Source organism: Chiloscyllium plagiosum, chromosome 36, assembly GCF_004010195.1.
Source record: "Chiloscyllium plagiosum isolate BGI_BamShark_2017 chromosome 36, ASM401019v2, whole genome shotgun sequence".
Classification (NCBI taxonomy): Eukaryota; Metazoa; Chordata; class Chondrichthyes; order Orectolobiformes; family Hemiscylliidae; genus Chiloscyllium; species Chiloscyllium plagiosum.
Window position 1 is genome coordinate 13,023,151 of NC_057745.1, and position 12,583 is coordinate 13,035,733.

The following is a 12,583-nucleotide window of genomic DNA, read 5'->3' on the forward strand; positions in this document are numbered from 1 at the left end:
GACCTCTCCGCCCCCACCCCCGTCTGGCCTATCACCCTCACCTTGACCTCTTTCCACCTATCACATTTCCGACGCCCCTCCCCCAAGTCCCTCCTCCCTACCTTTTATCTTAGCCTGCTGGACAAACTTTCCTCATTCCTGAAGAAGGGCTTATGCCCGAAACGTCAATTCTCCTGTTCCCTGGATGCTGCCTGACCTGCTGCGCTGTTCCAGCAACACATTTTCAACTTTATTCTTCTACCCAGTTAAGGTACAAAGAGGAATTGGTATGACTAACTTTTTTGGAAAACTTAACAGATTAATTTAGCTACTAAACAGCAACTGTTCCAATATTAGTAACATTCCATAAAGAGACGAGGCAAAGGCAAATTAAGGAAAATAGATTGCCTCATAGGCAATGGTTTCTCCAGATAAAAGGTGGAAAGAACAAGAGGAAACAAAATCTGGGGTAGATGAATGAGCGACTGATCACCACACACTGTACTGAAGCTTTTAATGAGCTAAGAGATGTATGGCAGCTTACACCACAACTTCAAAACAATAAAAAAAAACTAAAACCCTATTTCTGGGTGGAGTCAGGCTCCCATGTTCATGATGGTTCTAAAAACTTAAAAACCCCAGGGCCTCATAAGCGGTTTACTTTTTGGCTTGGAAAAGATAACTTAATCATCTGTCTTAACTTCTCTACATATTTAAAAACAACTTTGAAAGCTACAGTGTCACCACACTGGAATTAATCTAGGAAATCTCCTCTGAACTGCTTCCTGTACAACTACATCCCTCCTCAACTTTGTATGCAACACTCCAGGTGCAGTCTTAGATTTGTTTGTGGATGTAGGTTTGCTCGCTGAGCTGGAAGGTTCATTTCCAGACATTTTGTCACCCTACTAGGTAATATCTTCTGTGGGCCCCAGGCTGATAATTCCTGCTTTCTATTTATATGTTTGGGTTTCTTTGGGTCGGTGATGCCATTTCCTGTGGTGACGCCATCATGTGGTGACTTCACTTCCCATTCTTTTTCCTCAGAGGATGGTAGATGGGGTCTAACTCGATGTGTTAAAACTCAGAAAAACAGGAAGTGACTTCACAGGAAAATGACATCACTAACATATAAATAGAAAGCAGGAATTATCGGCAGTGCTTCACCGGAGGCCCACTGAAGATGTTACTAATAGGGTGACAAAACGTCCGGAAATGAACCTTCCAGTTCAGCGAGCAAACCTACATCCAGTACCTCAACCTGAGCTACAAATCTTCTCAAAACTCACTTAGATTTGTTTCTCTATAAATTGAGACCAAAGACAATGCTACACAAAATAGCATCACTTGACAGAAGCATACTTTAAAAAAAGTTTAAAGTGATTAGACATATGAAAGCCCAAAGAAACAATATCAGATGAAAAAAAATACGGCCTTTCGTGTGGTGAAGTCCATAACACAAAGTTTAATAAATAGCCAAGTTTTACTTAAATATGACTTGGGGCAAAAAAAAGAAAATCTTAATAGAGGCTAACAAATTGTTTTAAATAGATACCTTAAGGTATATGTAGTGGCTTGTTTATTTAGACACATTCTGAAGAACACAAATGGATAATTTTGTAGTGTTTAAATCCCTGACTTTGGCCAAAGTCCTCAAAATTCTATGTATCCATAAAGGAGATGAATTCATATGGTAACTGTACCCTGTAAAACAAAATGGCTACTATTTTTGTTACCTTCAATCTTTTCAGAGAGCCCATGTAAACTGAGAGAGAGTTGGGAATAATCAGAATCCTCTTGAAAAATCCCACTGTCTGATCGAGAATGGCGATGTACCAATGGCCCAGTTTTCTCTTGCCAATCTATTAGTGGCTGCTGTTCATTGTCTTCTTCCATTGCTCGTGTTAAACAGGTGCAGCATGGGCTAAACCTCTCCATTAGGTATTGATTTATTTGAATGTCAAAGCACAGAACCACGATGTACAGTGCATAGATCAACAACAACAAAGCAGACTCATACCTAAAAAGGTAGAACAGGCAAAATCATAAAATTAAGCTAATTTAGTCATATAGTGGCCATTACTTAATTTTAAGCATTACAATACTGAATATAAAAGTCAACCCATATCCTAGGTTCTGGATAGGAACAAACTACTGCAGATGCTGGAATCTGTACTGAAAATAAAAGTGTTGGAAATCATAGCAGGTCAGACGGCATCGGTGGAGAGAGGTACAGACGTTGCTTAACATGCTGTGATTTCCAGCGTTTTTCGTTTTCAGTCCTAAGTACCTGAAATTTTAAGTTAGGATGTATGGGATTCAGGGAAATTTGGCTGCCTGGACACAGAATTGGCTAGCTGAAAGAAGACAGCCAGTGGTAGTGGATGGAAAGTATTCCGCCTGGAGGTCAGTGACCAGTGGTGTCCTGTAGGGATCCATTCTTGGGCCTCTGTTCTTTGTAGTTTATATAAATGACTTGGATGAAGTGGAAGGGTGGATTAGTAAGTTTGATGACAAATGGTGGTATTGTAGATAGTATCGAGGGCTGTTGCAGGCTACATCATGACATTGACAGGATGCAGAGCTGGGCTGAGAAGTGGCAGATGAAGTTCAACTTGGATAAATGCAAAATGATTCATTTTGGAGGGTCAAATATGAATGCTGAATACAGGGTTAAATACAGGATTCTTGGCAGTGTTGAGGAACAGCAGGATCTTAGACTCCACATAAATTGATCCCTCAAAGTTGCCACCCAAGTTGATAGGATTGTTAAGGCGCATGGTGTTTTGGCTTGCGTTCATAGGGAGATTAATTGAAGTGAGAAAGGATTTGCTGCAGCTCTATTCAACCCAGGTTCGACCACATTTGGAATATTGTGTCCAGTTCTGGTCCCCTCATTATAGGAAGGATGTAGATGCTTTAGAGAAGGTGCAGAGGAGATTTACCAGGAAGATGCCTAGATTGCAGAACTTGTATTATGAAGAGTGAGATTGAGTGAACTCAGGCTTTTCACACTGGAGAGAAGGAGGAACAGAGGTGACTTGATAGAGGTGTACAAGGTAATGAGAGGCACAGAGTAGATAGCCAGAGACTTTTCCCCAGGGCAGAAATGGCTGTCATGAGGGGGTCATAATTTTAAGGTGATTGGAGGAAAGTACAAGGGAGATGTCAGAGACAGGTTTGTTACGCAGACAGTGGTGGGTGTGTAGAATGCACTGCCAGCAGCGGTAGTAGAGTCAGAGACATTAGGGACATTTAAGCAACAGCTGGACAGGCAAATTAAGATAAATGCTCAGCAGAACATTGTGGGCTGAAGGGTCTGTTCTGTTCTATTTTATCATTGCAGGTATCAATAATGTCATCACATGTGCAAACAAGCAGAAGAACGGTTTATTTTCCTGAAAAGAAAAATCTTAAAAAGCTAAAATAGCAGATTTATTTTCTATGCAAGAGCTAAGAAGTGTTATGATCATATTAAATCCTGGGCTTCCTGTATATAGATACCAGACCAAGAAGTTCAAGGTAGAGTTCCACGGTCAATTCAGATTCACAAATCACCTGTCTTGAGGTGCAGTTTGACTCCTCGGTAAATTATGAAGAAAGGTGGGAGAATACTTGCATGTTATCTTGCTTACTATTGAAAGCATTTTACCCATTTAAAACTTCGATATTCATGCAATGAAATCCTATTTGTATTGGCTTCTTTTGCTCTAAGCTAGGCAACATTCTGAGACTGGTAACATTTATGGAACAAATAGGTCCAAGAGTTTCTAGGTAGCAACAGCAATTCTGCCCTGCAAGAGAGGAGCGGCTTCTTGCAAAGTTTTCAAAGGGTCATTCAAAACAGTTAGGGATCATTGAAGAGGTAATATTGTAAACTGTCCTGATGAATTCAAGACACAAAAAGGCATCTTCTTCAGTACTTCAGTTCTATAAAAATGTAGTGAATGGATATTTCGATAATTAATGACCTGATTAGATTTTTTTTTGAGAATGTTACTAACAAAATTGGCAAAAAGGGGAGTTGGTAAAAACACTTCAACCCCAGGGCATCAGTGGACTTCACTAGTTTCCTCATTTCCCCTTCCCCCATCTCACCCAGTTCCAAACTTCTAGCTCAGCACCGTCCCCATGACCTATCCTACTGGCCTATCTTCTTTTCCACCTATCCACTCCACCGTCCTCTCTGGCCTATCACCTTCATACCCCCCCCCCCCCAACTCACTTATTGTACTATGTTACTTTCTCCCACCCCCACCCTCCTCTCATTTATCTCGCCACCCTTCAGGCACTCTGCCTATATTCCCGACGAGGGGCTTTTGCCCGAAACGTCGATTTTCCTGATCCTCGGATGCTGCCTGAACCACTGTGCTTTTCCAGCACCACTCTACTCCAAAAAGGGGGAGTTGACAAGACTTAGTACACCAGGGTTCTCATGACGCTTTTGGTCCACCAGCGAAGTTGGTTAACAAAAGTAATGAACATTGGATAAAGATGTAACATAACCAGAATGGTTTAATCACTGGCTAAAAGTGAAATAAACTAGCAATAAATTGGTTATTCTTGCCTAGGCAGACTGTGACTAGTGTGTTTTTAAAAAAAGTTTAACTGGTTCAGAGATGTTATTACGCACCCCTGGAGCAAGTGGGACTTGAACCCATGCCTCTTGGTTCAGGGCTATGGACACTACCACTGAGCCACAAGAGGGCCCCTAATTAATAGGGGTAATACAAGAATCAGTACTTGGACCCCAAATGTTCACAATATACATCAGTGATTTGGAGGTGGGGATCAAAAATGTATGTGATATTCACATTTAGCTTTATGTTTTATAAATATGATGTAAAGAGGTTTCAAGGGGATTTGGACAGGCTTAGTGAGTGGGCAAGAACATAGTAAATGGAATTTAATGGAGAAAATGGGAGGGTGTCCATGTTGGTAGGACGTAGGATTGGGCAGTGTATTTATTAAAGTGGTAAAAGAGACATTGGTGTCCTCATCAATAGATAACCAAATGTCTAACATACAAGAGCAGCAAATCATTAGCAAGGCTAAGTAAACATTAGCCTTTATCATAAGAGGATTTAAATACAGCATAGTAAAGTTTTGTTTCAATCGTACTACACCAGGACTGCTTTGTGCAGCTTTGGTCCTCTGGTCCTTTTGCCTCAGCAAGGATATTACTGCCCTTAGAGCACAATGTTCATCAAGCTTGTTCTAGGATGGCAGGACTATCCTGAGTGCCTGGGTAAACAGGAACTGAATTCTGTGGTTAAGAACAAAATAGTAACCTTATTGAAATCTACAAGATAGTTCACAGAAGCGACAGAATATATACAGGCAAGATGTTTCCTCTGTCAGAGAGTCAAGAGTCAGATGTATGGCCTCCTGTTGCTCCTCAGCCAGAGTCTGTTCCACCTTCCAATAAGATCACAGCTGGCATGGTTTCAACCTCAAAACAGGGGTGATGACACTTAGGGAAGGACAAAAATTTGTTTTGAATCTCAAGAATTCTCTACTCCAGGAGCTGTGAACACCTACCTTGAGTACATTTAAAGGCAGTAAATAGTATTGAAGTTATGTGACGTGTGGGTAAAGGGCAAAGTGTTCAATAGGCCACAAATTTTAAGAGGTGGGAAGAAAAAAAAGTGAGGATTGCAGATGCTGGAGATCAGAGTCAAAGAGTGTGATGCTGGAAAAGCACAGCGGCTCAGACAGCATCTGCAAGAACAGAATTCTCCTGTTCCTCAGATGCTGCCTGAGCAGTTGTGCTTTCCCAGCACCACACACTAATGGGTTAAATGGTCTACTTATATTCCTATGTTTCTATCAATTAACTATTTGGCATCTTGCATTAGCCAAAAAGCTTTTCCATGTAGGCCAGTTAAATGCAGTTTAAAACTCCTTCCACACAGCCCCAGGTTTTAAAGGAGACTTTTTTAAAAATACATGCAGCACTGAATCTTTCACTTTTCCACAATCAATCATCCGGTGGCTGCTGAGTAAATTTAATAGCATGCGTGGCCGCAAGATTGAAACCACCCTAACCTTATTTTACAAGGCTCCAGAGAACTGATCTGACTGTCACACTAATCATAGTCAGATTTAAAAATAGGTTCTAGGACGTAAATGATTGACAACCCACTGTTTTGGATTTGGTGGCACACACACAGTCACATGGCTATTTTCTTTTAAAGTTTCAATAGCTGGATGAAGTAACGTTAGATTAACTGTAGCACAGCCCGCAAAAGATACACTAGGGGTTTTGATATATGAAACCCTCCATGATCCCTCTGATGAAGCAACTACAGCTTTGAATGGAAGGCTTTAATGTTCTGAATTAGCCAAAGTAGGGTGCTCATTGATAATTCCAAGGGCAAAGTCTCCCTCCTTAGAATTATGCTAAAACTCAGAAGTGAGTATTGAGTAAACTAAAAATGACAGTTTGGGGATCTTTCTGGAACATACAGTCTATTTCACTGTGTTTTACACTCAATTAGGTGGTGAAGAATATTAGTTTTTTTTAAAAAGCTATGGTTTAATAATTGACAGATTTCTTACCAGTAGATTGCATTGTCAAAGATAACAAGAACTAGTGCTGCAACACTGATCGCATAAGCTGCACAATCTCTGAACAGTGGCCAGCAAGTCAACCTGCAAACCTGGAAAAGATGTTTTAAAATTCTCATGACAGGAATTTAACCACTTTTCAGCTCTGAAGAGGCATTTTCCAATAAATGACATTTAACAAAAATTTCCAAATTATTAAAAAAAAGTTTTATACCACAAGTATACCTCCAATCTAGAATACTTCAATGCACAATTGGTGATCACGTGTTTCAATAATTCTTATGAAACTGGGCTTCGCTTCAATAAATTCTAAAATTGAGTTAAAATGAATTTGAACTGGTCAGATTTGAGTGATAGAGCTGAAAATGTAAGCGCAGCAGGTCAGGCAGCAGGAGAATCGATGTTTCGGGCATGAGCCCTTCTTCAGAAATATTCAGGAGCATTCCTGAAGAAGGGCTCATGCCCGAAACGTCGATTCTCCTGCTCCTTGGATGCTGCCTGACCTGCTGCGCTTTTCCAGCAACACATTTTCAGCTCTGATCTCCAGCATCTGTAGTCCTCACTTTCTCCTACCAGATTGGAGTGATATAAATGGTTAGCTATTCCTGCACTCAGAAAAATTGCAAAGATCTCCAACTTGGTCACCAAGTACCAAACCAAGATACTGGTGTGACCTTTTCTCACCTCTTGATCATGTCAGCACTGAGATTCTCCTTACTTACCATGGTAGTTAATAATCCACACGCAGAACAGATTCCAAGCAAATTGTAAACTGCTGACCCAACTATTGTACTGACTCCAATATCTCCCTTTGTCACAAACACCCCTGCATACAAGAGAGATATCAGACAAAAAAAATCCTGGAATGAAGATTCCCAAAATATATCGTTAAACAATGAACTCTGCAGGTCTAAAAAGGTTCCCATGACTGTCTCATGTAATAGAAGTTTTACAGAGCTAAAATGCAAATATTCAATAATTTTTTGAAGGATACACCTTAATCAGAAGCTCAAAATGTAATTTTAAGTATTTGCAACTTGTACAATTATGAACTAGCACAGGTCATTTGAAATATTTAAGTATTTTTAAATAATGGAATCAAAACACATTAAAAGCATTTTCCCCATGTTCTACATGGAAAATTTTAAAAGCAAATTTTATTACTTGACATTTTAGATGAAGTAAAAAAACGCTGAATTAAAACCCATACCAGATGCAAGTGATCACCAAATATTAACTGGAATGTGCTGTGCACATTTATTACCCAAGGATTCGTGCTAATGTCCCTACCTCTGGACCAAGGGACCAAATTTCAATTCCCACCTCCTCCAGAGATTCATAATAACATTTGAATCATATTAGTTAGAAAACATCTACCCAGTACATAAAAAAAAGGAAGATTTCACACTTTACCTAGAAAAGCTGTGACCAGTTCAGGTGTAGAACTTCCTGCAGCCATAAATGTTGCTCCAGCAACATCTTGGGAGAGACCAAGACCTAACAATCAATTACAAGATGTAATTATTCCAACACTGAAATTCTCTGAATGAATCAAGTACACACTTAAACTGAAATCAGCTAAAAATGTAACAACTCGACAGAATGTTTGACATTCAGCAGTCCCAGATTTACTTTCAAACTTGGCTTCAGACTGCAGTGGAATTGTGTACACTACAGAACAACAAGCACAAGTCTGAGAGATGGTCAGCCTGTTGGGTCTCACATGGTTTGTCTCAAATGCATGAGAGAGTGAGATAACAACTGCATAGTTATACTGTACGATCACTTGTACAATCAGCTACAACTCAAACCTTAAAGCTATTGACTCTGTGCCAGGCCTAGTAATAGGCACAATGTATGCCATCGGTAGAGGACAAAAACAAAGTTAAAGCATTTTCTTAGCAAAGAGAGCACATGTTCAAATAGCCTTAAGAAAATAACTTCGGGGAGACTGATCCACTACAGTAGAGTTGAGTTTTCTGGTCAAAAGTACAATGAATTCTTCCTTCATTAAATGCAAAGCTTATGACCTGAAGTCAAGAATAAAAATGTGCACTACATAAAACTAAAAAAAAATTGAAACCATTTTAAAGACAAAATAATTTAAAACTAAACTTCAATAAATGTAGAATGCACACATTAATTTGAATGTGACACTTAGTTTTAAAAAGGTGATCCTAAATGCACATAATTTCAGGAGTGAGGAATGATCAACAATTTGAAATGCCTTGGAGTTTTAGAACTTTTCCCAAGGTGCTTCATAGAAACATGGAGAAACAAAATTATGACTTTGAATCAGATGACCAAGAAAAGGGTTTTAAAGAGCATCTGCATGAGGAGGAAAGCGAGGTAGAGGTGGGGGGGAAAAAAAGTGTAGGGACAGTTTCAGAGCCATAGGGGTTCTTGTGGTGGTATCCTTACCTGTGGTCAAGGGATTTGAGTCCAAATCCCACCTCTCCAGAGATGTGTAATAACACTGCTGAACAAGTTGATTAGATGAGTCACCAGTGGCTTAGTTAGTAGGACCCATTGCAAGGTATTGGTTAAAGTCCCACAGCAGGGCTTGAACACGTCAAACCAGACCTGACACTGACAGTACTGATTCATGAACTCCCTCAGTACTGAGGCACATCTTTCAGATGAGACAAGACATCAAACTTGGGTCCCATCTGCCTATTCTGGTGCACACAACAGGTCCCATGGCAATATTTCTAAGAGCAGGGGAGTTTTCACCAGGGCGCTCTCTCAACCAGTATCACTACAAAAAAGAACTATGTGGTCACTTGTTAACCACATTTATAAATGTTGGTGGAATACAGAAGTTAATGCATGATGCATGCACAACTGAAGCAGATTTAAAAAAATAAAAGTTTAAGGAGTTTTACCAGACCCAGGCATTAACTCGGTTTCTCTTTCTGCAGATGGTACTAGATGTGCTGTGTTTTTCCAGCATGATCTTATTTTTGAAAGAAACACTCTTATTGAGCACTTGAGAGTCGATGAGAAGAACAAAAGGTGAATGGGACTTGGAGTTAAGGCATGGAGAGTGTTTGGATAATCAAGTCTATGGAGCATAACATATTGAGATATCAGTTAGGAATTATTGAGTCCAGAAGTAAGGAAGGCATAACTGAGGGTTTTAGCAACAGCAAAATGAACTGAGCCAAGGACAAAGCTGCAGGAGGTGAAAATAGACAGCATTAGCACGGCCATTCAGCTCAGGATCACGTGTGAACTAACTTGTTTGATCTCACTCGATGGAATTAGTACCCTGAGAATGTGTGTTGGTCTTCACCTATAGTTTGTCTTCAATATTTAGTTGGAAACAATTATGATCAAACTTGTTCCTTGACATCATTCAAATCCATTTTCAAAGGACAGAACATATAATCCTTAGAAAAAAAAATTGCTGCTATCAGATTTTGCGAAGGATATCAACTGTACACCTGTATTCTCCACTTTATTGGTAGTACAGATTTGACCGAATTGACAGAATTCTCAACTCTTACTTTATCCAAAAGTCTGAAATTATTACTTAATTACAAAGAGGTACACCTCTTATGCTGTTACACAACTAGGAGGAAGTGAGGACAAATGCATCGTGGGGCAAGGGATTGTATCAGGGATTGCAGATTTTAAAAAGCATTTTTTATATAAATGTTTTGATAGTTAATACAGAAGTCAAATGAAAGTTAGTTAGCAGAGAGAAAAAAAAAGTTAGAATTTAAGTTTGCAAAATATACTGCAGCACTACGATTTATCTAAATAGTTTTAGAACCAATGACCTTTAGGGAAGGAACTCTGGCCTTTATCGGACACCAAAGCCATAGCGATACAGCCTACTCTGAACTCTCCTCTAGACAATTATAGATAGATGATAAAAGTCTGGCTTGGCTAGTGACACCCACATTCATGAACAAATAAACTATGTAAACTCATGTTTTTTAAAAAAAGTGAAAACAGGAATTTATAACGACAATTAGAAAACTTTAATCTCGAGTGCAAATACAAGATTATATACAAATTAGCATTTAAGAAAAACTTACACTCGCTGATAACCTCTAGAGAAGGAAGGAAGTATTCTTCACACACGACATCTATAGCCAACAACATGTAGAGGATGATGATAAAATGAATAATGATCCCTCCCTGCTTTCTCTCTTCCAGTGTGAAAAATCCTTCAGGAAATTCGGATGAAGGAGCCTGTACGCACTTGGTTACATTATCCGCTTAAAGTGAGGGAGGGGGAAGAAAAGAAAAAGTGCTTTCGAATTAGCATGTGAGCACAACCAACCACACAAATCAGATACACAAACTTGCTGATCGTAAATATTAAACGCTGGCAAGAATTTCTCAAACCACTAGCCTGACAACCGAGGACAACACTTTCTTTAAATAACTCATTTCGACTTTAACAGAAATCAAATACCCGAAATATCTCGACGAGTTCTTGAAGCAGTACCCAGTCCAGAGGCGGCTAATTCGTGGAGAAGATGTGCTATTCCATACAGGACCACACTAACTCCCACCACAAGAAAAATCACATCTGTTCTCCTTTTCCTAGCTCTCAGGGCCACTGTAGTCCTCATTGCTCTTGATGAAATGCCCACAATATTTATTTTTCTTTTAAACACTGCTCTATATTCCTAGACAATTGTCATTCGCTGGTAAATCACCGGAACGCTTCAGTTTTGACGTACAAACACGGGGATACATTGAAACGTTCATCCCTTACTGTACCAGTGCCTGAACGAGAGCTCAGATGACTAGGATCACGGGTTGCAGTAACTTATTATCTCGGCAAGCGGCTTTTCCCGCGAGGGCCAATTAACTTTTCCATCAGGGAACAAGCAGCCTCCCCTGCCGGGGGGGAGTGACTTCTGAAGGATTGCGTTTATCAGATGGTGCATTGTGTTGCAGGTATTCATTTACACCTTTAGTCAGGTAGAATTAGCATGGTGCAGCAAAATCAATATTTATTGTAGGTATTAGACTGGAATGGAAGTACACTTTTGGATGCATTACTCCTGTTTCTGATGGCTTTGCCAGAAACCCGTTACCGCAACATTTTTGGATCATCTGCTTTCCTCACAGCTATTTTCTCGTGACTACGAAAATAATGGGGCTTTCACGTTCAAATCATCTTGTACATTTTTAAAGCCCGCTCCTCAAGGGGTTGACTTTTTAACTGGTTTCTTTCATTATCTACTTCGCCGGAGAAGATTGTACGGTGGCTGTCGGAGGGATGTTGTCCCTTTGGAGAGGGAACTCAGTTTCACATATCTACAGGGGTTGTGTTCAATAATTAGCAGGAGCCGCCTAGTCTCTCTCTCTCTCTCTCTCACACACACACACACCATTTTTTCTTTGCAGATGACTACACACGGGAAAATATATTTCAGCAGGGAATATAATATTTGTGTTCTATGCCTATTTTGTCGCAGGTAGTTTCAAAAAGGGGGAGGAGTTGAGAAAAGTTTTATCATTGCAAGACTGCCATAGTTTGAACTTTTGATGTGGTGATGATGCCATGGCTTTAAACTGGTGATTTGACCTTTGGAATTGCTTCTGGAATGCAACTCTTTAGACTTAGCCTACTCGCTCAACATTTTCTTATTTTAAAGGTATCTTCTTAATAAATTTTGAGGGGGTTTGGTCTGGTCCGTAACAATGTGTACTATTTAACATGCCTTAGTGTAGGTTATGAATCGATGCCCTCATTGATCTTATTCCCACATTTCATGTTTTTAACATACCTCACACAACAGAAAACCATCATTTAAAAGCCACAAGCCAAATGGTTTACAGCTCGTGATAGATCAGGCTTTTAATAGTAGTGTTAGAAACCATGTGTGTAAGTCATGCCCAGTGTGATGTGGGTAGACTGTAGGGTCGTTCGGATCTAACAATGACCTTGCTTTCTAATATTGCACACAGTAATATGTTTATTCCAAGTGAGATATGCAAGTCCATTGGTAATGACATTGAATCTTGGTTTCCTGAGGGTGCAGTAAATTCCACTGTACTCTTGCAG

At 39.7% G+C, this 12,583-nt stretch overlaps 1 protein-coding gene across 1 annotated transcript in view; it reads right to left on the reverse strand.

The window, feature by feature from the left end:
* Positions 1 to 11,350, reverse strand: part of slc24a5 (solute carrier family 24 member 5) — a 28,794-nt gene extending 17,444 nt beyond the window's left edge. Inside the window, exons 1-6 of the mRNA XM_043677346.1 lie at positions 10,979 to 11,350; positions 10,596 to 10,778; positions 7,963 to 8,046; positions 7,272 to 7,375; positions 6,541 to 6,641; positions 1,716 to 1,999 (exon numbers count right to left, since the gene is read on the reverse strand). Coding sequence (XP_043533281.1) covers positions 1,716 to 1,999; positions 6,541 to 6,641; positions 7,272 to 7,375; positions 7,963 to 8,046; positions 10,596 to 10,778; positions 10,979 to 11,138 — 916 coding nt within the window. The 5' untranslated portion in view covers positions 11,139 to 11,350. The remainder of the gene's footprint in view (positions 1 to 1,715; positions 2,000 to 6,540; positions 6,642 to 7,271; positions 7,376 to 7,962; positions 8,047 to 10,595; positions 10,779 to 10,978) is intronic.
* Between the last annotated feature and the right edge of the window lie 1,233 nt (positions 11,351 to 12,583).